Source organism: Toxotes jaculatrix, chromosome 3 (assembly GCF_017976425.1).
Source record: "Toxotes jaculatrix isolate fToxJac2 chromosome 3, fToxJac2.pri, whole genome shotgun sequence".
Taxonomy (NCBI): domain Eukaryota; kingdom Metazoa; phylum Chordata; class Actinopteri; family Toxotidae; genus Toxotes; species Toxotes jaculatrix.
Window position 1 is genome coordinate 4358533 of NC_054396.1, and position 24612 is coordinate 4383144.

General features: G+C 42.6%; 1 protein-coding gene across 1 annotated transcript; it reads left to right on the plus strand.

The window, feature by feature from the left end:
• The first annotated feature begins 1118 nt into the window (after positions 1 to 1118).
• On the plus strand, positions 1119 to 24335 carry klhdc8a (kelch domain containing 8A). Its single transcript, XM_041034575.1, has 7 exons — positions 1119 to 1283; positions 1727 to 1937; positions 10398 to 10562; positions 10709 to 10927; positions 20048 to 20149; positions 22005 to 22153; positions 24282 to 24335. Exons 1-7 carry the CDS (start codon positions 1119 to 1121, stop codon positions 24333 to 24335), a joined length of 1065 nt encoding a protein of 354 aa, XP_040890509.1.
• Positions 24336 to 24612: the final 277 nt, after the last annotated feature.

Consider the following 24612-nt stretch of genomic DNA (forward strand, 5'->3'; position numbering starts at 1 on the left):
CGTATTTATATTCTCATCCCTATTCCTGCCTGTGCTATTATTATGCTGATGAGGTGTTGCAGAGGAAGCATTCAGAGTCTTGGTTCAGTGTCTCTGGCTCATCTCTGGTTCGATGCCGGTACAGGAGCATTTTCAACAAAACTGAATAGAATTGTCTGCAGAAAACTCTTTGTTTGGTTTTAGCAGCTTTGACAAAAGTGAAGCCTCTTATGATGATATGTAATCATGCAATTAAAATTTTGTATAGAGATAAAATCTCATCACAGACACATTCTTACGGAAGTAAATATATAATGTTTTAATCACTTCTCTGATGTTTTTTGTAAATTTGTTCATAAATCCTCCTTGAACAGGCTTCTCTTACTGTTCGGGGGATCAGTATCTAGAACTCCTCACCAACAGATCTCAAAAAAGAGTTTTGTAGTTGTGAATGAACTGATGCTTGTCATTGAACTTCATAGTAATGTTATTGTATAATTGTTTGTGTTATATGTATTGTCTTTTTGAATTGTGTGTATTTGGATAATTGCCCATCTACAACACCGTAAACTAGTGGTGTGTGGCACTGGCCCATTTTACATACTTGCCCCCATAAAAATAAAAATGAATCTATATAAAAATAGATTATCAGAATAGTTGCCATCAGCTCATCAGTCAATTTTAAAGTTGTATAAAATAAAAATACTCTAGTACCAGAAACTATACTGAAATACTGGAGTAAATGTCCCTGAAAATGTACACACAGCTCCTCACTGAAATTCTTAAAATCTGATAGACTTCTTCATGCTCTGCTCTGCTGTATTTTTCACTGCTAAACTCATTTTCACCTCATATCTTCTCCAGGGCCCAGCTCAAGGCATCACGTCGTCCCCAGGGAAGGAGAGTTCAGCTTGGACTTTAACTGATCCAACACTCCCACGGCTTACCTCCACTTCACCCTCCCAATAAAGAACTTCCTCTTCACCCTGAGGCCCTGACTCCACATTGTTCCAGCTCACTTACACCTCCATCTTCTCAGCTTCCCTTGATCCATCCACCTCCAAAACTTCCCTGACTCTGGGCCTCCGCCTCCCTTTTGCCTCCTCTCCCCAGTGAGTCTCTCTTGGGGTGATAAGGCCATGGCGGTGCCTTCAGCCCATGAGTTTCACTGGCAGAGCTTGGCACGACTGCCCAGCGGCCGCGTCTACCACACTCTCTCTGAAGTTGGGGGGCAGATGTACATGCTGGGGGGCTGCGACACTGCAGGGAGGCCTTGCCCCGGTCTGGAGCTCTATTCTCCTGAGGTACCAAGCTAATCCAACCTGGACACTGTATCTGATGTTTAATTTTTTCACAAGAAGGAACAGACAGTGCAGGAATGACAAAGTGCTGTTAGAAGTGATGTCAGTGCAACAATAAACTGGTAAATCATTACTGTAAAATCACAGAAGAAAGTTTAAACAGCAAACAAAATGTTTGTCAAAGGTTTAAGTCCACAACAAAAAAACTAAACTAGGACACACATGATTTTTTAAAACATAAATTAAATTTAAGCTCCCTGAAGACATTGTCACAAATCAGTTGATTTATATCAGAAATAAACCTGCTCTACATATAAAGCAAATCCTGGCACTTTTACAAAGATGTAACTGAAACATAACCAGATATATTTTGGCATCTGACCTGTCCTTTGTGGGTTCATATGTAACTGCTATGTCTGAATGCAGCTCCTTGTCCCTGTTTGCAGGGGGACCGGTGGATAAGTTTGCCTCCAATGCCCACCCCTCGTGCTGGGGCAGCTGTGGCAGTTCTTGGAAAGCAGATCCTGGTGGTGGGAGGAGTGGGAGAGGACCAGAGCCCCCTCAAGGTGGTGGAGATGTATAACACAGAGGAAGGGAGGTGGAGGAAGAGGAGCGCTCTGCGGGAGGCCCTGATGGGTGTATCCATCACTGTGAAAGGTATGGATTATAGCATATTAACTCTTAACACTAAACCCAGGGCTAATAAGTTGTGTCCTAATGGCACTCTAATACTGTAACATTTAACAGCTTAAAAGCTGGTAATAATTAAACTGAAAAGGTAGAGCTAAATAAACGTCATTAGTTATTATTAGTTTTATTTTACTTACAACGTTTTGTATGGCATTCTGGGTGAAGAGCAAAGTAAGAATTTCATTGTACAGGGAAACCTGTTTCCTTACTGTGCAAATGACAATAAACCCTTTGAATCTTGAATCTTGAATCTTAGTGTATGTGATAAATATTAGTTTGGAAGAACTTATCTGTCTCTTATTTATCTACAGCTCCAGACAGAACTGAGGAGAAACAAAGAAATCTGTCCACTGCCCTGTCAAAGTATCTGATTTTACTCAGTGGCTTATTCAACAAACTCCAATTTCATATGCATAAAAATATCAAGCTTTAACATGAACTTTGTTATTGCAGAATATATTTTATTTTATTTAAGGGCCCCAACGGACATTTTTTGTTTAAGTGTGCACACTACTTTTTATTTTTTTTGATAGTTGCGTTATTATTTTGTATTCTGTACAAATCAGGCAGTCTGTTCACTGTAAAAGAATATAAGAGTGGCTACTCAAGTTATTTTTGTGTCCGCCTCATCGTTGTTGCTCAGTGCAGTGGCTCCTCACGAATCCGGTGCCTTCTGATCCTGGCCCAAGTCTTGTTATTAGTTACAGGAGATATTTTACTGTAATTCACTTTTATACCTCTAAAATTGGTTACAGAAGTGGCGAGCAAGCCAGGAGCCATTCGAATTGAGCATCAACATTGACGTGATGACCAGTATGGATTTCATACAGAAGTCTGGTGTCAAAATTCCAAATGCAGTTATTGTCAGTGGGACAACTCAGGTAGCTGAACAAGATGAGCAGGTCATTTACTTTCTTAAAGAGTATGGTAAAATTGAAAGGATCCTTTTAGTTGATGATTCACTGTCCGAGTTCTACCAAAACCTGATCGTTGAATATCCCAGTGGTTCTGCTTTAGAAGCTTTAGAACCTCACTTGCCATACACGTGCACAGCACGAGGTGACCCCACCATTGTCTATGAAGTTAAGACACTCAGTAGCGTGTACGCTATCAACGTTGGAAGTAGTGTTACCAAGACGTACTTAGCTGAGCTCAAGCAACTAGCTAAGCTGAGTGGTAAAGAATATGGTGAGGTGTTAAAAGAGATGATGACTCAGATTGGGGAAGATGTTGAGGCCATGCAACCTGCAACTGGAGACTGCTCTCCCGCACTTGTGGAGGCCGCTGACTTACCTTCACCTGCTCCGAATGAGCAACAGCTTCACACCTCCTTTCCTGAGGCCCCACCAAGCAACCATAGTGCCACTGATCCTGTTCCCCTCACTAATGGAAAGAGAGCACCGTCCCTTTCAATGAGCGACATAAACCCACCTGATATTCAGGTCGTGGTCAAGCATATTGTACTGAGGCAGGACTCTGTTTCACACATGCAATCCCAGGTGAGACTCCGCTCCTTCTCCGGCAAGACTCCCATACCGAATCATGAAACTGATTACGACACATGGTGCACCCACGTTGAGTTGCTCCAAAATGATCCTTGCATGTCTCCCCTGCAAATTTCCAGGAAGATTCTTGAGAGCTTGCTTCCACCAGCAGCTGATGTAGTAAAGGGCTTACAGTCTGAGTCACTGCCTGCAGCTTACCTATAACTCTTAGATTCAGCTTTTGGTACGGTGGAAGATGGAGAGGAGCTTTTTGCTCAATTCTTGGACACCCTTCAAGACCCTGGTGAGAAACCATCTACTTACCTTCATCGGCTCCAGCTAGCTTTAAACCGAGCCACGAAAAGGGGGGGAGTTACACCTGAAGAGGTAGACAAACATCTTCAACCTCAATTTTGGGATCTCTTGCTGATGATTCACTCTGAGGAAGATCGGCAGCAAGCAAAATGCAACCGCATGAAAAACCATATTGGCGCCACCAAGCAAAGAACTCAGGTGCAGTTCCATGGTGCATATGTTTGTGAACCAGAGAAGAAGGATGAGAGCAGTATCAGTGCTATTGAGGATCTGAGAAAGCAGGTGGCAAGTCTGCAAAGCCAATTAACCACATTCATGTCACAGAAAAAGACAAAAGGGCCTAGCACCAAGGGATCTGCAGGGAAGCCCAATAGCAGAATGTCAAAGCCGGGTGATACAGATACAAGCATGCTAAGACAGACCAAAAAGAAACTTATAGACTTATAAACCCAAGCCCTGGTACTGTTTTAATTGTGGCGAGGATGGGCACATCGTGCCATGCTGCACCGATCCTGCCAATCCCCATCTAGTGGCAGAAAAGAAGAAACAGTTAGAGGAAAAACAGCACCAGTGGGAAGCACAGAATGGTTCAACCTTACCTTTAAACGGCTAACAGCTCCTGTTGAGGGACAAACAGGGGCTGGGGGAAGTCAACAGCGTCCCTCAGACGTAAACAATGAAGACAGACCTCCTGTTAAGCTGAACGAAGTCAATACACCAGCACAGACTGTTAAAGCTCAAACATGTTCCAGCCTACAGCATTCAATCAAGAACCAACCGTTCTGACTCCCTAAACAGCTGGTTGGGACCAAGAGCACAGCTCAAGTGACCGTGGGAGGTGAGGAGGTCAACTGCCTTTTGGACTCAGGCACACAAGTTACCACTGTACCTGAGTTGTTTTACAAGCAGCACCTTTCAGAGCAAGAGGTTGAGCTGCTCCATGACCTCTTAGAAGTGGAAGGTGCAAATGGCCAGCTAGTGCCTTACCTTGGCTATATAGAGATGACCATAACCTTTCCAAAGGATTTCACAGGGGTTCCAATAGACATAAACACACTTGCCTTAGTTGTCCCTGACACTTCACAGTCTCTCATGCTCATAGGCACAAACAACTTACTCTGAGACTGACTTAGCCAACCACCGGTCCCTACCGCATGGTTATAAAGTAGTTTTCAAAGTCATTGAGCTCAGGCGGATGCAGGCAAGTAGCAACCACCAAGGGGTAGTGAAGATGCAGGGCAAAACGGCTCGAGTCATACCAGCCGGTGAAACTACTGTGGTGGAGGGAATAGCCCTTGTCAGTGGTCTTCAGGATGAGAAATCCGTCATCATTGAGTATCCATCATCGTCTCCCTTGCCAGGGGGCCTGTTAGTAAAAGCTGGTCTAGTTGATTTCCCACAGTTACGGCCCCATAAGCCGCCAGTCGTCATAAGCAATGAATCTGACCATGACATTGTCATCCCTGCTAAGTGCACTATTGCAGAAATCAGTGCTTATCAGAACATCCTGTTAAAAGAGCACAGTATAGCTAATCAGTCAGAACCCTTCCAGAGATCCCCTGAGACCCAGTCGTCCCAAGAACCTACCTTGAACTTCTATTTCGGTGATTCCCCAATCCCACTGGAATGGAAGCAACGCATCACTCAGCAGCTCAACAGCATGCCCGATGTGTTTGCGCATCATGACCTGGACTTCGGCTGGACGGATAAGGTGAAGCATCACATAAAACTCTCAGATGAAAGTCCTTTCAAACTACGTGCCCGGCCAATTCATCCACAGGACATTGAAGCTGTCCGGCGGCACATTCAAGAGCTTCTTGATGCTGGAGTTATCAGGGAGTCAGAGTCGCCATTTGAGTCACCTATAGTAGTAGTTCATAAAAAGAACGGCCAAGTCCGGTTGTGTATTGATTACAGGCGTTTAAACCGCCAGACCATAAAAGATGCCTACAACCTTCCAAAGCTGGAAGACACATTCTCAGCCTTCAATGGTTCGCAGTGGTTCTCTGTCCTCGACTTAAAGTCAGGGTACTACCAGGTTGAGGTTGAAGAAGCAGACAAACCAAAGACAGCCTTCATGTGCCCACTCGGGTTCTGGGAGTTCAACAGGATGCCTCAGGGTGTGACGAACGCTCCCAGCACGTTCCAAAGGTTAATGGAACGGTGCATGGGGGATATGCATTTGAAAGATGTGTTGGTCTTCCTCGATGACGTGATCACGAACGAAGACTCATGAGAGTGCTCACACGTCTCAAAGAGTTTGGGTTGAAGTTATCCCCAGAAAAATGTGTTTTTTTTCAGACATCGGTTCGTTATTTGGGCCATGTAGTCTCCAGAAATGGCGTCGAGACAGACCCTGGGAAGATTTCAGCTCTTACGACATGGCCTGTCCCCAAGACCCTACGAGAGCTTCCTTCCTTCCTTGGTTTCGCAGGGTACTACAGGAGGTTCGTTAAAGGCTACTCTGGCATCGTAAAACCTCTCCACAACCTTACCTCTGGCTACCCACCGTCCTACAGGAAATCAAAAGTGAAACCCACAGACATAAGACAGACAACAAATCACTACCATGACCCAAAAGAACCCTTCGGAGGGTGCTGGACACCAGCTTGTCAGCAAGCCTTCGAGGCAGTCATCCAGAGTTTGACTACAGCACCTGTCCTAGCCTTTGCTGACCCCCAGAAAGATATATTACACATTGATGCTAGTACCACCGGGCTCGGTGCTGTGTTGTATCAGGAGCAAGAAGGTCATCTTAGAGTCAGTTACGGAAAAGTTCAGTGACTATCTTTACGGCAACCACTTCACCATTGTAACAGATAGTAAGCCTCTGACTTACATCCTGACCTCAGCCAAACTTGATGCGACCAGCTATAGATGGCTAGCAGCGCTGTCCACATTCTCCTTTGACCTCCGCTATCGTCCAGGAAAGCAGAACGGAGATGCGGATGGATTATCACGCAGACCACATGAGATGCTAGCAGATGATCTGAAATCACAAAAAGAGAGAGAACGCATACAGCAGTTCACGCAAGATCCCCTCTCCGATCCAAAGAGCATTAGTGTGCTAGATCAGTCTGTTGTGAAAGCGATCTGTGAGAGACAGCTCACTTACAACATCTGTCCTGATGATGAGGGAGAGGGAGCTACAGATCGTGTTGCTTTAGTGGAGACTCTCACTACTGCTGTTCCTGACAGTTATGAGCAAGAAGAACAGTTTGGAGGTCTTCCAACCATCCCCCATTTATCTGAGACAGAGATAGCAGCTAAGCAAAGAGCTGACCAGTGTATAAAACATGTTATCACCCAGATTGAACATGGGGACATGCCACCCCCCACCTTACGCACCCAACTTCCTGATCTCCCGCTCCTCCTCCGAGAGCTCAATCGTCTCGAGCTTCGTAGCAACATCCTGTTCAGGCGACGCCAAGTGGGGTCCAAGACAACTTACCAGCTTGTCCTTCCAGCTGAGCTCTGCGACGCAGTTCTCACCAGCCTGCATGACCATATGGGCCACATGGGAGTCGACCGGACACTGGACCTTGTATGGACCAGATTCTATTGGCCGAGGATGGTTATGGATGTGGAAAGGAAAGTGAGGACATGTGGCTGGTGCGTGTGAAGGAAGGCACGACCTGAGAGATCAGCCCCGTTGGTCAACATTAGGACCACTCGACCTCTTGAGCTCCTATGTATGGACTACCTGTCCCTGGAGGCTGACAAAAGCAGAACCAAGGATATACTAGTGATCACAGATCACCAAATTTGCGGTTGCCATCCCAACACCCAATCAAAAGGCCCGCACAGTGGCGAAGTGTCTGTGGGAGAACTTTATGGTACACTATGGTATCCCAGAGAAGTTACATAGTGACCAGGGTCCCGATTTCGAGTCCTGCACAATCAAGGAACTCTGTCGAGTGGCCGGTATCCACAAGGTTCGGACAACCCCATATCACCCTAGGGGCAACCCGGTTGAACGATTCAATTGTACCTTGCTTGACATGTTAGGCACTCTCAAAAATCAAGATAAGTCCTGTTGGCGTGACCACGTGAGACCCGTGGTCCACGCCTACAATTGCACCAGGAATGAGGTGACTGGCTTTATCCCCTATGAACTTATGTTCGGGCGCCAACCTCGCCTGCCAGTTGATCTCGCTTTCAAGTTGCCAGTACAAGAGGGTCAACATTCATCTCATTCCGAGTATGTGCAAAACCTCAAGGCACGCCTCAAGGAGAGCTACGAGATAGCTATGGAAAAGGCTGCAAAGATAGCCCACAAGAACAAAACCAGATATGATAGGCATGTGGTGGCCTCAGACCTGGAACCTGGAGACCGAGTATTGGTCAGGAATGTCCGCATCCGGGGAAAACATAAGATTTCAGACAAATGGGAACCCTCCGTCCATGTGGTTGTGAGAAGAGCAGGCCCTCTCCCAGTATACACTGTTAAACCTGAAAACGGGGATGGTTATATTGTTTATCAAGACTGAATGGAAAACTATATGTAGAACAGAAACACACATCAACAAGTACTGAAACATAAAAAAAAATCCAGAGCATATTATTGTAATATCTCTATAGGAACTTAACACATCTATCAGGTTTAGTTGGTTTACATTCTTATATGTAATTTTGTTCACTAATATGGGATAGTAGTATGATTATTTAGGATTTTTCTGTGTTAGCACTGCAATTGGTGACTTTGTTCAACTTTATATCCGTCTGAAACTATCATATAGTAGCGTATGATCTGTTGTAGCTACTCAGCACTGAGTTAATAATGTTTCTCTCAGGTGAATCTGTAGAACATTATAAGGATTATCACTCAGTGTGTCCTGTCCAGAGGGAAGACACTTGTCTGTCAGTTGTCACAGATGCTGCAGCAGTCAAAGCATCCACATCAAGATCACTGCACCCAGTGGCAAACTAGAGCAGTGAAACTGGAGGCCCTGGCCCCCGACAAAGGTTTTCTCTTTTATAGTTTACAGTAAAACATGGATTTCTATAAATCTAGTGTAGATTGAAAACACAATGAAAACACAAAGGATCACGTACGTCCCAGAAAAAAATTGTGACATCTAATACTGTCCCCATGTGAAAAGTATGTGCCATTCAATCAGACAAATGACATGGACAAATAAATATAATCTACATATATAACATACTTTGTTACATAAAACAAGTACCGTATGAATTCACACACAGCTTTACAATGATTCCTCAGCTTGTTTAGCAGCAGTACTAAATCACTGGAGTATCCCTTTAAATAAAAGTACATTTTTTGCCCCATTACACGTTTTGTAATTACCTCTCTAAAAACACATTTGGAGGATTTGACAGCTTGTTTGAGATCACATCTAGAGCTAAAATTGCAGCATTTAGTTTGCTGTAAAAAGAGAAGTTCAAAGATATTTAATCAATAAGTACATTTGTGTAAAGTGCAAAGAAAATGATCAGAGTAACCACACTCCGCAGTGAACTTCAGATAACTTCTAACTTGAACATACTGTACGAACAACACCTCAGCGTACTTTCATTTCAGACTGAGCAGTCTTTCAGGTAAGTTTTCCAATTTGATTTCAGTGGAGCAGTTTTTGGGGGCCCTGACGCTCAGATTTGTTCTCACATTTTGGAATTTATCAAGCAGTCTAAATAAATAAACCCTCTTTTCAGAGAGCATTTCGTCAGCCATGGATGAGTTTGTGTTCAGTCCAGTGGTGCATTTATCAGTGTCTGCAGGAACACAGATAGATGCTGTGTACACGCAGACTTATTGGCTGCATATGGGCTTCATCGTGCTACTCTCTCCATCTCCCTGACCAATCTTCGATCCTTGGCCCTTTGCTTGCAGTTTCATCCCCAAACTCATCCCCAGCAGCTGCAAAAGAGACAAATGGTCTGACAAAATGATCGATAGGGCCAAATTAAAACAAAGATGGTATTTTTAAATGGATAGTCAGTCACAGAATTGACAAAAGTATGCCATTTTTATTGACATTTGTAGGGTCATTATTTTCCCGATATTAGATAATGAACTTTGGTCAATGATCTTTTCCCCAAAATGAATATAGCCTATTTGGAAACCTGGGCTGTATATTGAAAAAACATACACATACGATTATGCAAAGTAGAAACATAATACAATTCCAGATTGTTTTTGCTTTTACTCTTCAGTCTGATGATTAATGCTGTATTTTCTTTTGTTTTAGCACCATCACCCACATCCATTCTTATGCTAGAGGTGTCATGCTAAAGTGCCAGACGTGGACTCCGCATTTTTATTCTGCTGCTGCGCTCCCTGTCCTCCCCACGTCTGCCACAGTCTCCTGCCTCGTCACGAGCTAACTTCTCATCCAGCCCTAAAGCCTTGGAGATTTTTAGCACTTCATAAAATAAAGTACCAGTGGGGTGTTTCCACCAGCTGGGATTGGTCTTTCACAAGCTGATTACTGTTGAGCGAGGTGTTATGTTCGAGTAAATTTAGCAGCGTTTTGGGTGATGGACTAATATTTCTCAGGCGAAACTTAAATCCTAAAATGCATTTTATGAATACTGTGACCTAACTTAGCTGTAAATGATGAATATATAAAAGTCCTGTGATAGAAACTCTGGCTCTGTGTGTGTGTAGATGGACGGGCTCTGGCTGTGGGGGGAATGGGTGCTGACCTGCTCCCTCGCAGCATCCTGCAGCAGTATGACCTGCGAAAGGATGTGTGGGCGCTACTTCCTCCCATGCCGACCCCGCGCTACGATGCCAACACACATCTGCTGGGCAACAAACTCTACGTGGCAGGTACAATCAGACCAGTGTGTCTGTGTTTGTACTACAATAGTTTCACTTTGTGTGTTAAACCACAGAATTATCTTTGCAGTTTCAGTACACACTCTACAAGCATCTGAAGACTAATAGTACACTATTTGCTTTGCCTAATCTTTAAGGTGGCCGTCAGTGTAAAAGACCGGTGAAGGCCTTTGAAGTGTACGATGCAGAGACGCGTTCTTGGACCACTCTACCCATGATGCCCTGTAAACGTTCATATGGTGGTGTGATATGGGACACAGCTGGGAGGCTGTGTCTGCTCGGAGGACTGCGTCAAGGGGGAGGACACCAGAGCTCCAAGTTCACCAAGAACGTCAACATTTTTGACACTAACCAAGGTACAAACACACACGCACCAAGAGGCTTGATTAGACATTGTTTTTATAGCTTTCTATTTATTTTAAACTCATGATAATAGTTTTGATAATAGTTCTGTATTAATTTATAATTTAGTATTTTGGTCGTGGAATTTTCTGATCTTGCTCATGGAGTCAGAGCAGTGACACCTCTTTTAATTCATGAATTAGGACACAGACACATGCACACACAACACATGCACACTCTGTGCCAAAGGGTTGTTCAGAATTTTATTTTTAAACTCTTAAGTATCTGAAGATGCCACATATGCGTCAGTATAGTGCAGTTTGAATATTTTACGTAATGTAAGCAGGATGTAGCTTCAGTCAGTGAGAGTCGGCATGAGGACAAAATGTTGACGGGTTGAGGACTTAAAAGGCATGTATACATATTTCTGCTGCTTATATGCAGCTCTGTATCCAAAAGTATTGATGTGTAGATTTGTTGACTCCTTTGGAAGGTGTAGTTTGCATAAGCCAGAAAGACTTTTAAAGGAACAGTTCTATATTTCAGGAAACATACTTACTTGCTTTCTTTCTAATGGTTAGATGAGGAGATTGATATCAGTCTCATGCCTGTGCATTAGATACAGAGTTGGAGGCAGGACAGAGTTAACTTAGCTTTGCATGAAAGAGTGGAGGCAGGGGTAAAGAGTAAACCTGGCTTTGTCCAAAATTCAAAAATGCATTCTTCCGATCAAAGCTGTCTTGCTTGTTTTACTCATAAATATGCAGAAATATAAAAAGCAGTTTGTAATTTTAGGGGAGTCCGTTGCTGGAACTATTTCCTGATGAACATTTTATTCATTGGCACAGTACTTCATAGCAATTTATTAATTGGTATGAAATGCGGGAACCTCATTGTGACGATAGGACAAGTCTCTGTTCCTGGGTGTTGCTCACCAAGAAATTTCCAGAGAGAAGTTCCCACCCATTATTCATATTCATGCAAACACAAAGTTTCACATTTCACATGCACTTGCTGGTTCAAGAAGCGACATACACAACACTGAAGGTGAACTACACCAATTTTACACATCAAAGTGTGTTTACAGGTCTCAGGGAGGACTGCATATATGAGAAAAGGGTTGTATAAAGCCCTTTGTGGCTCCTGAGGGAGCAGCATAAAATCTGATACAAGTTCAAAAATAAAAAATCAAAACAAATTTAGGGGTAGGGAGGGGGTAGCGTACACTGGGTTCTCTGACCAAACTGTCTGTGGTCACGTTGCATTGTGGGTATAATGTACAGTACCAGTCAAACAGAAACCATTGAATGAGAAGGTGTGTCTTTTGACTGCTACTGTATGTGCCAGGTTTTGACAAGAAAGAAGAATGTATGGAAGAAAAGATGATAGAAGACAATATCTCTGTTTCTGCTGCATTGATATTGATCCTTTTTTGTAACTGTGCATTGTGAGTCCTACAAAATAATAGGAGTGAAAAGCTAAATTGGTAAGCTAAATATGTTAAAGCTATGCTAAATACTTCCTGACTTTAATTCCATACATACGCAGACTGGAGACTGATGTCGGTCTTCTCATCTCACTCTAATGAGTAACGTGGATATTTCCCTGAACTATTCCTTTAACATCTTTTAAGGAACAAAAGACCTGTCTATCAATTCTGCAATCCAAAAATGAAAGTCATGATATTAGAAGTGGTTAATTAAGAGATTGTAATTAGACATCACAGATTATGGGTGTCTCACACAGACATTTTATTTTTTGCTATCAGTAAATGGCTCATCATCTCTTTTTCCACTGACAGCATCCATCATCATTCTGACTTCGCCCTCGTACAGAGTAGCCATTAATATCAATCTGACCATGATGAGGAATGGTTTTCTACTCAAACACGCTCATTCCTTTCTTAATTCTGTGCACACTGTGTCCCACAACATGGCAAGATGACTTATCCCTCTATCCGACAAAGACACCCCAGAGTAACAGGTGAACAAATTGAGGAGGGACCGGAAGGAGCAATGGAAGAGCAAAAATCGATAAGTCATTTTAGACAGCGTACGGTCACACATCGGGATCGGTGGGATGGAAGCCAAATAAGGCAGAACATGTGAGTGATAATGTTAATGTATGATAATGGGGAGAAAGTTTGCCTTGTGTGTGTGTCTAGGACAGATAAAGGAGGAAAGATAGAAAGAAAACGGCTTCCAACACACACAAACGCAAGCGTCCACATGCATACACTAATGCACATCCACACGCACGTGCACACACACACACGTACGGAGAAATGTACCCCGTTTCTCCAATCTAATTTTGGTTGAGATGAGATGGGAGATGAGCTGCGGAGGGAGGGCTGGGGATGAGGAGCGCTTTAAATTACAAGATCCAGAAACAGATTGCTTTATTATCCATCTGCGGTAATATCTCTCCACACACACACACACACACACACACACACTCGGTCATACAATCTGCTGTCACACAGTGATATTCTATTACTGTTCCATTCCATATCGCCAGCATTGAGACGCACACGCCTGTTAGTGGATGTTTCAGCATTGTTGACAAGCTACAACAAGTACAACGGAAAACACAAAGAATGGAGTTGTGAAAGAAAATTAACATGAATAATGAAAAACTGTGGCTTTAGAAAATTATTTACGGGGTCAGTTCACCCAAATCACTAAAAAAAATATTTTCTCTGTTTCGTCCAGAGGTGTCAGTCTCTGAGATACCTGCTTCCACTGCAATACAATGGAGGTTTCAATGCTGTTAGCACCAAAACATTTCCATTCACCTCACCACTGTATTGGGGTTGAGGCAGGAAACTCAGAGACACATTGTTAGCAGATCAAGCTCATTAAGCACAACTATTTTCAGAACACAGGACCATTGCTTGTATTTTGATCTGAGGAACTAGCAACTAAATTTATTTCTATTTTATCCTGCTGTGGAGGTAGTATTTTCAGATGGCCTCAAGGCAGCTACAATTAGTGTACATCTTTGTTCATACATTTTTTTTTTTTTTTTTAAACTGACATTAAAACAAAGTTATACATAGTTTGATTGCCTGAGACACAAGAATGAGCAAGAGATAGAGATCAGGACCGTGAGAAGCAGTGAGTGAACAAGAGAGGCAAAACTTAGTTTGCTATGTGACTAAGCTTATGTAGTAGTTTAGTGCATGGGTTTGGTTTATTAAGATGAAAATTTGTGATTAAGGCATTAATAATGTTCTTAAAGTCACATTCAGTTTTCTTCAGCTCTGATAATTTCTGATAAATACTGTTATATGTCAAATCTTTATTGCTAGTGTTCTTCTCAGACTGCAGCAACCTCCTCCAATAAGAAGGGACACCTTTTGTACTGCTTGTGAGACGAAAACTAGGTCAAAAACGTCCACAAAGCACTCGCCGCTGGTCATAAAGGTTAATGTGCTGAGCACATGACAGTAATTGAAGGGGTGAGAGTCAGGTGAACCTAATTTTTTATTCTTCCATCTGGATGAATTTGAGTTTCTCTGACACACCTGCATTGGATTCAACATTAGCTGGACCTGTTATAAACCACAGCTAAGCTAGTCAGATGCTAAGTGACAGAGCAACAGCCCTAATGACTGTCTTGTTGTTGTTGTTGTGTGATAATTGCATCTCACCGCATTTGTTTTTTAATCTGTTGTCAGACTAATTTGCCTCATCTTCATGGTTTTTCAGATGCTGTGGAAACAAACAAAGGGACCTTTTAGTTTGTGGGGGCTCCTTAGTACCTGGGACTGTTTGGTCAAAAAGAGGGTTTTTTTTGTGATTTGGGTGAACCAGCACTTTAAAATTTCCAATTCAGTTGCTTTTATTCTCAACTACATTAATGAATTCTGCTGCTATTACTGCATCTAACAAAGAAACACTTCACCAGTCCCTCATGACTGAGCAAGTAGAACTCAGGCAACAGCAACAACCAGAAACGATGCGGCCCTCCTGGGGCCAACTAGTAACCAACGTGCTCCTGTGGTGTGTATTTGATTTATGTCATGCTTGAGATGGTAAAAACTGTCCAGAAGACAACGAAAAAGCAGAAGGAATGAAGCAGAATTGAGAATTGTTTGGTCCATTACTGTGGATCAGGTTTTAATTATTACAACCTAATGGCGAGCTTCTGTCTAAAAGGATCATCTGTGTAGTCAGCAGCGTCTGAGATTTTACACGGGACAGACAGACAGACAGACAGAATCCATCAAAGACAGAGAACCAATCACCATTCTTTTCTAGTTTTAATCATGAGGGACAATTACAGAGGAGAGCTGTGGACCAAATTACCACCACACAGACTACAAAGCCTGGTCTTCAGAGGATCCCCTCATCTCCTTCATTCTATTGTCGCTCCCTGTCTGTCTGTATTCACTCTCACTGCATTTTCTCTGTTGCTCCATCTCTTTATTCTCCTCTGCCGTCTCCCACCAGAGCAGAATAATGCATGCTGGTGTTTTTCCTGCATCTTACAAAGGAAATCTTGGTGCAGAGTCTTGTGTAATCCCTCCAAAGCAAATATGAATCAGGCCTGCAGTTACAGCTCAGTCTCAAAGGACTGAACCATAAATCTGTAGCGTGATGTGTTAACACAACTGTAATTTAAAGAAGAAAATCCAGCCTGTAACACTGTAAACGCTCTTTACAAAAGAACGACCGGCGTTGTAACTGGCATTCTGCTTTCACTTTTTCAGATTAATTTTGTGTTTTATTTTCTATTGGTTGATAAATGGAAAAAAAAATAGATCAAAAATAGACATCACAGTATGTTTCCAACATGTAGTACAAAGTGAAATATAAGAAAGAATATAATGTTGGTGTCAGAATGATCTGTGTTTTTTTCCGGGGCCAGTTGTTTCAGGGTATTCAAGATGTTAGTTTATTTTGTAATGTTTGCATATGGGAAAACGTCAGTAATCAATAATCAGATATTTCCTAGTAATCAAAGTTCTTAACAAGATCACAGCTTAGAGAAGGACTTACAGGCGGCTGGTGTGCACTTTTTTTCAATACCTTACACAAAGAAAATATACATAAAAGATGATGCTTTTCGTACCTGATGGTTTCAGGTCTTCGAGTTCAATAGACTGTTCTTGACCACATGATACCTGCTGGAATTGATTGAGCCTCACAACCTGATGAGACACGACAGTGAAATTCATGACCAGAGGATTTTCCTCAGTGGAGAGAACGGAGCAGAGCAGACAACCAGCTGTTATCTCTGCTGTGTTCTCTTCACTATAACTTAACCAGGCTGGAGAGGAGGACACAGCTCTTCATCACACACTGCTGCAACATGCAGGAAGGCTCACCATCTGGCTGCTTATCTTTCTTTTGCTCTACCTCTGTTTGTTTCGCTCGACCTTGTTGACTCTGCCTCTTGTTTAAGAAAAAAAAAAAAAAGAACAAGAACTGAACAGAACTGGAGGCCAGAAAGCAGCACTCTTCATGGCATATGTAGCAGAGCCAAGCTCTGGAGATGTTGTGCAGTAAACTGCGCCAACCACAAAAGAAGAGGGTGGATGGATAATGTGGATAATGTCTGAGGGGATGACATGCCTTTTTCTAAGAGCAGATGAAGATTATGGATCCATTCAGTAAATTCCATAGTGTAGGGAAGTGGTGATTTCTCACCATTACTGAGGACTAATTCATTGATGTAACCATTGGGGCTCGAGCTACCTAGACTTCCAGTGTAATTGGGGACAGTCATTTCCTCACTGTCCCATTGCTAGCCTCCTGTCATACGTGTCTCATGTCTTGTACAGTTTGTTTATAGTAGCTGTCAAATTTCTTTCACATGTGGCAGGTTGTAAAGTGACTCTAATGTTAGTGTGTTACCAACACACTGCTGATATTGTCAGCAGTGTGTTGGTAACACACTACTGCTGATATTGTCAAACCAGCAGAGGATGGACAGGTTTTTGTGACTCGGCTCGCTTCTGTTAGCTAAATGTTTATTTGAATAGCAAACTTAGTGGAGCAGTTTTCATTCAGAGACCTGATGATTGTACTGATGTCAACTATTCTTAGCTAACATTTCACAAAATGTTATATTAACATGTAAAATGAAAGACAAACAGGTCTAACTCTGAAATGGCACCAACAGTTGACTCTTCTGACCAGCTACCAAAGCGGTTTTTCCCCACTGAATTCATGCCCACCCATCCAATGAGAAAGAGGGAGAGAGAATGAAAAGAGAATAAGAAGACTGGGGGACAGAGGGGGGGAGGCAGAGAAAGAAAATGGAGAAACAAGTATGAGAAATTATAAGAGAAAGACAGAGATCCAGAACAAGTAAGAAGACAAGAAAATACACAAAGATAAAGAACAAGACATTTTCTGGTACTTTTTCTCTCTTGTTCTGTCTCTATTCTTCTCTCTAATTCTCTCTCCCTCCCTCGCTCCCTAATGAAGTTATCTCTCTTCCTCTGTCACGATTCTCTCCAGTCTGGGTTTTCCTTCAGATAAACAAGACTTGGCAGTTACAAAACCTAAAAGAAAAAGAAAACTTCAGGAGAATCTACTGGGGAAAGGGAGACATTATTTTGATGGATATGTTTTCATTTCCTCTACTCTCAAGTACACTTTTTATCATGTGGAGTGCCGCCGCTTTGAGTGTGAAGGAAATGTCACCTCTACACTGCATAAAGTTTGTAGAAAACAGTCTTTATTGTCAGTTTTAAGTGTCAGCTAATTAGGGAGATTAAATTAAAATTGTAATGTCTTCCACACCTGCGGCTCAACTTTTTCTTTTTTTTCTTTTTTTTTTCTGATGTTGTTTGGGGATTAAAGCTGCCAGTGGCTGTTTCGGTGGTAGATAAGAAAAAAAAATAATAAACAGTTGCTCACCACTGCACCTGCGTTCAATTCCCAGCAGTGGGGTTTCCATTTTGGCAGTAGCCATGTTCTGGGTGAGAAACATTTGAGGGGTCATGTATGCTTGACTGTACCAGCAGCTCCTACTGGTTGGTCGGGATCTCTGTACAGAAGGGTGGGACCTACGGGAACAACGTGAACAACTGTGTGTGTGTGTCAACAGGCCTGCATTAAAACAGCATGGGGGGGCTGCTTTGGTAGGGGGCATGTTGTTTAGGTGCCAGTGAGACAATGAAATATGATCCAGGAAGTCCAGCTGGAGTAACAGATTAATTCATTGAAAGTCTTATCAGATGCCAAAACACTGCGCAATGGTTTGTAACACTCTGAAGTACTAAAGTTAGCACAGTGGCAGCTTGTTTATCTTTCGCTAGAACATCACAATTGGGACAGAAGTAATATAGTATTCATCTTATAAAGTTGTCAACAAGGGGAAAAAAAGTTGAGCCAGGTCGAATTTTTTTGCTAGACCACCCAAGATTTTCACGCCCAAGGTCTCTACGTTGAAATCCTGGCTGTGCCGACAGACTGGCTGCATTCAAATGAATGTAAGGTCAGGAAAAAAATACATTTTGGAAGCTGTGACACTCAAATAAGAAAAACAAGACAAGCCAAAACAATCAGTTTGCAATTACCAGTCTAAAGTGTCTAATGACTCACAGGAATAAATTCTGTTGTCGGCAGTGGTGAACTGTGACCACTGGGGCCAAGACCTGCTACTCATCCTCCTCCCAAAGTAAAGCACACAGCTCAGAATGAACTTAAACAAAGCCACCTACAATAAAGCTCAGTGCACTGAAGCGTAAACAAGCAAACTGATGCCTAAAATACTGTGAGCAACATGTTTTGGTTTCGCTCTGTGGACGAAACCAAACGTGACTGTGTTTGAATTAAAGCAGGATTACCAACACACAGCACATTAGCAGCTGTCGTACAATGTATGATCACACTGATCAACATGCAAACATCCACAGCTTGTTTGGTGACTCTAAGTGTTTAATCCACACAGAAAATATTTTTAGAAGCATTGCAGACGTATGTCACTCGCCCGTCTCACAGAGCAGACACGTCTCCCTTTTATCAAACGAATCACTGCACACTGACTCTGGGACATGTGCGTCACCGTGTCATCTTTTTTTTTTTTTTTTTCCCCACTGACTCTCTTGCTTAAACATAATCTCCACACACAAATCTGCTTTTTATATGATAAGAACTTATTAATTTAGATCGAGGCTGCCGGTGTCACTGTGAGCTTTCTGGTTTTGCTATAGGCAGATCCCCAGCTCCGCCCTCTGGAGGATGAGAGGAATCAATAAATAAAAACAATTCTGACCGTTCAGTAAGACGTTTGGTCACTGTCCTCTCAGCTCCTGACAGACAGGAAGCTGGTTCTGACGACCGGGACAGCTGAATGGAGGTCATACACTTTGAACATTTGCGGTAACTCAATAGCAGAAGCAGAAAGTAAGCAGTAAGAATACATTCACATAACTTTAGGAAGCGTAGGAAAATGTGTAGCTGGTGTAATGTGTAGTATTAATAATAAATAAATACATAGGATTTTACAGGAATTTAAATTTGCTTCTTCCTAATTTAGTTCAACAACCTTCACACTACTGCACATCCAGTTTTACGGTGAGCCTGGTGTCTCTGAAGGTTCTCAGGTGCGGGCGTCCCGCTGAATTTTAATGCTGTTGTGCAAACATCAGACTTCAGAGATCAGAGTAGTCCACGCTCCACAGGAGGCAGACTCAGAAACAGAGCCGTTTGAAGTGACCCTGTCATCACCAGTGTCAGTGTTGGTCTCCCATTATTCACCAATTCAAATTTTGTCATTGAAGTTCAGTCATGAAATTGATGTGCCAGCAGGCCAACAAAAGAATCCTCACTTTCTCTCCTTAGGAGTAGTCTGACCTTAACTCCAGCCTTCCTGTCCCCTCACTGTATATTTGCAGTCTGTGTACGTTTATAACCTTTGTGTGTCCTTGCCTGGTGTGTGTGTGTGTGTGTGCATGTTCATGTTCTGACTGCAGCTGCCTTGTGGATGACCTGTTCATGGAGGTCACTCTCTGAAAACAAGCTCAGCAGCATCCTGTCCAGCTGAAGGTGGACCACGGTGCCACTGGACTTCACCTCAGCTACTTTAAAAGCTCGCGCACACACAAACTCACACATGTGCTCATGTTAAAGTCTTATCAGATCTCGTTTCTTCTTCTCCTTCTCCTTCCTCTGTAGGTGCCTGGTTGAAGTCAGAGGAGACGGTGGTGCTGAAAACAAAGAGAGCTGATTTCGCGGCTGCTTTCCTGCGTGGCCGGATGGTAGTGGCAGGAGGACTTGGTAAGAAATACAAACAGCAAACTCAAACTTCTGCTGCTCAAACATGTTTGTGCTGCATTCATGTTGTATGATTCATGTCAGAACAACTTCAGAGATTAAAGCACAAACAAGTGTCCATATGGCTTGTTTGAAGCAGCCAAGACGTCTCAGCTGACAGCTTCTGTTCACCTTGGTTTCTCCTGATCATCTGTTTCAGCTTTTAGGATAGCAGTTTAATGGCTCATGTTAACTCATTCCACCACTGGGCTGTGTTCAGGTACAGAGTGACATTACTTTAACAACCATTGTGAGACAATAGACTGCTGTGTCAACCCCCCGGCTGTGGCCACAAAGCACAGGGGAGACATCTGTACTGCTCCAGGGCTGAGTGATAGCCAACTTCAGGGTTAATCCTTGTTATGAGACTCAGCCACTGGTAAACAGAACACTGTTGTTGTTTTTTTTTTTTTTTTATTAGCTGTAGCATTTATTTATTTTCTGACAACAGAACATTCACTGTTACTGACTCCACTCCAGCATCCAGCCTATGTACTTTAATCAGCCGCACCATCTCTCTCTCTCCTGCACATTCGCCACACATACTACACTGAGCATTTCCAAAGAGGCTGCTCTACTTTGCTGTGTTCCAGCGGTATTTACATTTAGCTTCATTTTGTCTGTGCTGTGTTGATTGAAGCCAAAGTGTGCCCACGACCGACACGGCATCTTTTCCCGTAGCAGCTCTTCCTAATCTGCACCGGCCCCCAGCTCCATCTCTGCAACAGTTCAGCCATTTTATCTTTTCAAGTTACATCAGACACACATGGTTAATTACATCACTGAAAACTGCCGAGTGAAACAGCGTCTTTTAGATTTACACTTAGACTTTAGATGAAGCCACGGCGAACTCATGGTTCATTTCATAAGAGAAGAGAAGAGAAATATGTTGTACTTTTGAATGGATCTATTGTCAGTCAAAGAGTCAGGATGTTGGTTTTAGTAACTGATCGACCAGCCCTACACAACAAGACAAAGAAGAAATTCACCAAGAATGTGACACACAAGCTTAAAAAGAGGGGAAATGGTTGCATTTGTTGTATTCAGGGGTTAAATTGGGCCGGAGCCCGCTGGAGCTGAGGTCTGTCCCCTGACATCCACATCTCACCCTTACAGCGACCACAGCGTCACCAACTCTCACACCTTTGGCTTTAAATGTCCACTCTCATCACACTGACCAAGCAAAGGTTGAATTTCTTTGCTCTACCACTCAGCAGCAGGATTGATACATGTGTCTGTATATAAAGATGTGATGTTGGGATCTTGCTGTAGCCTAGGTTAGATATGCTTCTCTGCAGAGCATACAGGTAAGCTGTTGTACATGTTTGGCAGTACTGGGAACAAAGTGGCCGTGTCCAGGATGAGTCCAGCACCATCAAAGCTATTACTCTGTGTTTATTTTCAGCAGAAGTCCAGATATCAGTTCCTCTGGAGAGTCGCAACATTTGGCATTACTGCAAAGAATCTCATCTCTTACATAAAGAAAAAAATAGACAGATTGTAATGAACCATAAATTCAAAAAAGAATTGTCTGTCGTTGGCAGTGTCTTTGGGTAAAGGTCTACAGAGCTGAGTTTTTCCCCACGGTTTTCATTGGAACTACTTTCTACTGAAGAAATAGTCCCTACAAGACAGTTTACTACCCTCACTGGACAAATGCTCCACCTCATCACAAATCCCAGTGTCCTCATGAGAAAACCTCTGCGTTCCAGCCATTATAGTGGGACAAGAAGCAAAACTGATATACTTTGATATGTCTGGTGTGACTGTGTGTGTGTGTGTGTCTGTGTGTGTGTGTATGTCCTCCTGTATTGTTTAGGTCATGAACCCTCAGCACTGGACACAGTGGAGGCATTTCATCCTCAGAAGAAGAAGTGGGAGAGGTTGGCTCCCATGACCTTCCCCCGATGCTCCGCCTCCTCCATTGTCATCAGAGACCGCCTCCTGGTGGTGGGAGGAGTCAACCAGGTACGGCAGGGCTCAGTTTAACAGGGAAGGATACACACAGTGTTTACAGTTAAACAGGACATAATAAGAGTAACTCACCAGTTGAACAAACCAATGTGGCCGATGCTCACTGTGTGTCCCACTGTTTACTTGTTTATTTTTACCCTCTCTTTAATGTGAAGGGCCCTCTCCAGCTGCTGAGTGTGATTTCATGTGCAGTGACACACTGTAGTGAGCAGGGATGTGTTTAGAAAAGGCCCTTAGCTGCCTGTCTACCTGTTCACTGCATGTCTGTCCATCAGCATCAAGCCCACGCAGATCTGTCTTTACTTTACACACAGCACATGACAGTGTTGGACAGTAATGTCTGACTTTTCCCAGTAATGAGCAGTGTCATGAAATACCCTCCAATTTTCTGTAATAATAATAATCTCTGCTACACAGTTAGTCCACATCAGAATTAACCCTGATCATTCACAGTATTCAAATGGGATTCAAATCCTTCTCCAGCTGTAACTTTTCTGTCTTTTGAGGGAAAGAAGTGTCTTTTATGTCTTAAGTCTAAGTCTCTCTTATATGTCCACTCTCACAATTGTTCTGTGGACTTAAAGACTGAAGCAGTGACAGCTTCCTAGTGAGGTTTATATAAAGTAAGGAGCATTGTACAACATGGTGACCCAACATAAGTTAACAAGGACACACACATTAATTCAAAGCACCTGAAACCAGGCCCAAACACCAGCAGAGCCAGCGTCTCAGCCATCTCAGAGCTGCATTTCTGCTTTTCTGGTCCAACCTGCACCACCTGTCGGCCAGACAAGCCGCGGCATCAGCAGGTTAGAATATTTGGAAAACAGTCAGAGGAAATTTTGTAGCTTAATGCTTGAGTTCTCATCAGGAGATTGAGTTTCTTCAGCTGCCTAGAAGCTGCAGATGTTTTTGTGGTTCTCAGAGTCATGAATCAGTCTGCTGATGAGGACTGTGGAATATCACTGAACAAACAAGTAAGGGGACCTTTAGTCAAGGTTTTGTTTTGTCACTTGTTGTTGAACTGTCAAACTCGACGTATCTTTTGTTTGTTAAATAAAGTTCACTGTAGACAGGCCACTGCAACCACAGACCGTTGTGACAAATCTGAACTCCTCTGTTTCATAATCAAGTGCCTGAAGTAGCTTAATATCAAGCCCAATTTATAGAGAAATTAAAGATGATTAATTAACACATTTTTCAAAACTCACATTTGGTGCTTTACAGGCTCAAATTAAATTGTATTGGTATTCGTTTATTATAGCTATAAATTAAATTAAATCAGTTCAAGTCTGAAAAGCACCTGAAACCAAGTCTGAAAAACAAAACAAAACCCAAGCTATTTATTTGTGAGTTTAACACAAAACAAAACTCAGCTAATCTGCTTCATCAAGACTGGGTGGATGTTGTTAACATTTAACATTTGATTGATTCAGTTGTTAAATCTTGACTGAGGCACAGGGGTGAGATATGTGGCTTTTTCTAACTAAGCCCTGTCCTGTCAAAAAGAACAGGAAAAAAATAAAATAAAATAAAAAAATAAATAAATAAATAAAATTACGTGAATGTTGCCAGAAAATGAGGCCATCATAAGAACGTGATTCTGAAAATTTGTTTTCAGGTCCTTAAATAATCACTGATGTGAGAAACAGAACCGTTCAACCTCCATATGTATAAAGACAATGAATCACTCTCCCTTTCCTTACCCGTTGGTGTTAACAGAGTGAATGAAACTCATCAGTGAGTGACTGAACAGCTCCCCCTGGTGGAGAATCTGCTGCATAATTCTTGTGTCATCGCCACTGTGAAAGGAAAGAAAGTGAGACTGTGTGTAGATGATTTTGTCTTCAGTTAGTTAATCCTTTGGTTAGGTTAGTTTCTGCAGTTAACTGGTTATGTTTTGTACTGTTGATATGGTGCTCACCTACTATAGTTAAAATAATATAATATAAATATAATAAATATAAAAACAGCGGTCACACCACTGACTATGTTAACTACTTTTCATTTATTTAAAGTATCAGTGTTTAATTCTGGATCAGTGTGGAAATATTTCCAGCCTTTGTCTCTCCATCTTTTCTCTGTCTCTCTGTCTCTGTCTCTCTGTGTGTCTCTCTCTCAGGTTCCCAGCTCAGCCCATGAGATCCTCTATGTAAAAGAAGAGGAGTATCTGTAGCCTGTAGCGACTGACGCCAGATGAACGCAGGCAGATGAGATTCCACATCCTCTTCTCTGTCCAACCCTCCTCAATCAGACTGTAGTGCGTTATGTAGGAAACACTGAAGACGGTCAGAGAGAGATGGAGTCTGGGTGAAAGTCCCTGACTTGGTCTTGTCATGTAACAGATAACACTGCCCCCTGCTGGGCTGTACTGACACTGAGACCCACGTATAAGCACACACATGCACAATGGAGGAGCTGGCTCTTTCTTTATACAAGTGATGTTTCTTGAT

Excerpts from the sequence above, each read along its gene's own strand:
- klhdc8a (XM_041034575.1), top strand. The coding sequence starts at position 1,119 with ATGGCGGTGCCTTCAGCCCATGAGTTTCACTGGCAGAGCTTGGCACGA. Across the intron at positions 1,284-1,726 it reads TGGAGCTCTATTCTCCTGAG|GGGGACCGGTGGATAAGTTT; the intron begins GTACCAAGCTAA and ends CCCTGTTTGCAG. Across the intron at positions 1,938-10,397 it reads TGTATCCATCACTGTGAAAG|ATGGACGGGCTCTGGCTGTG; the intron begins GTATGGATTATA and ends GTGTGTGTGTAG.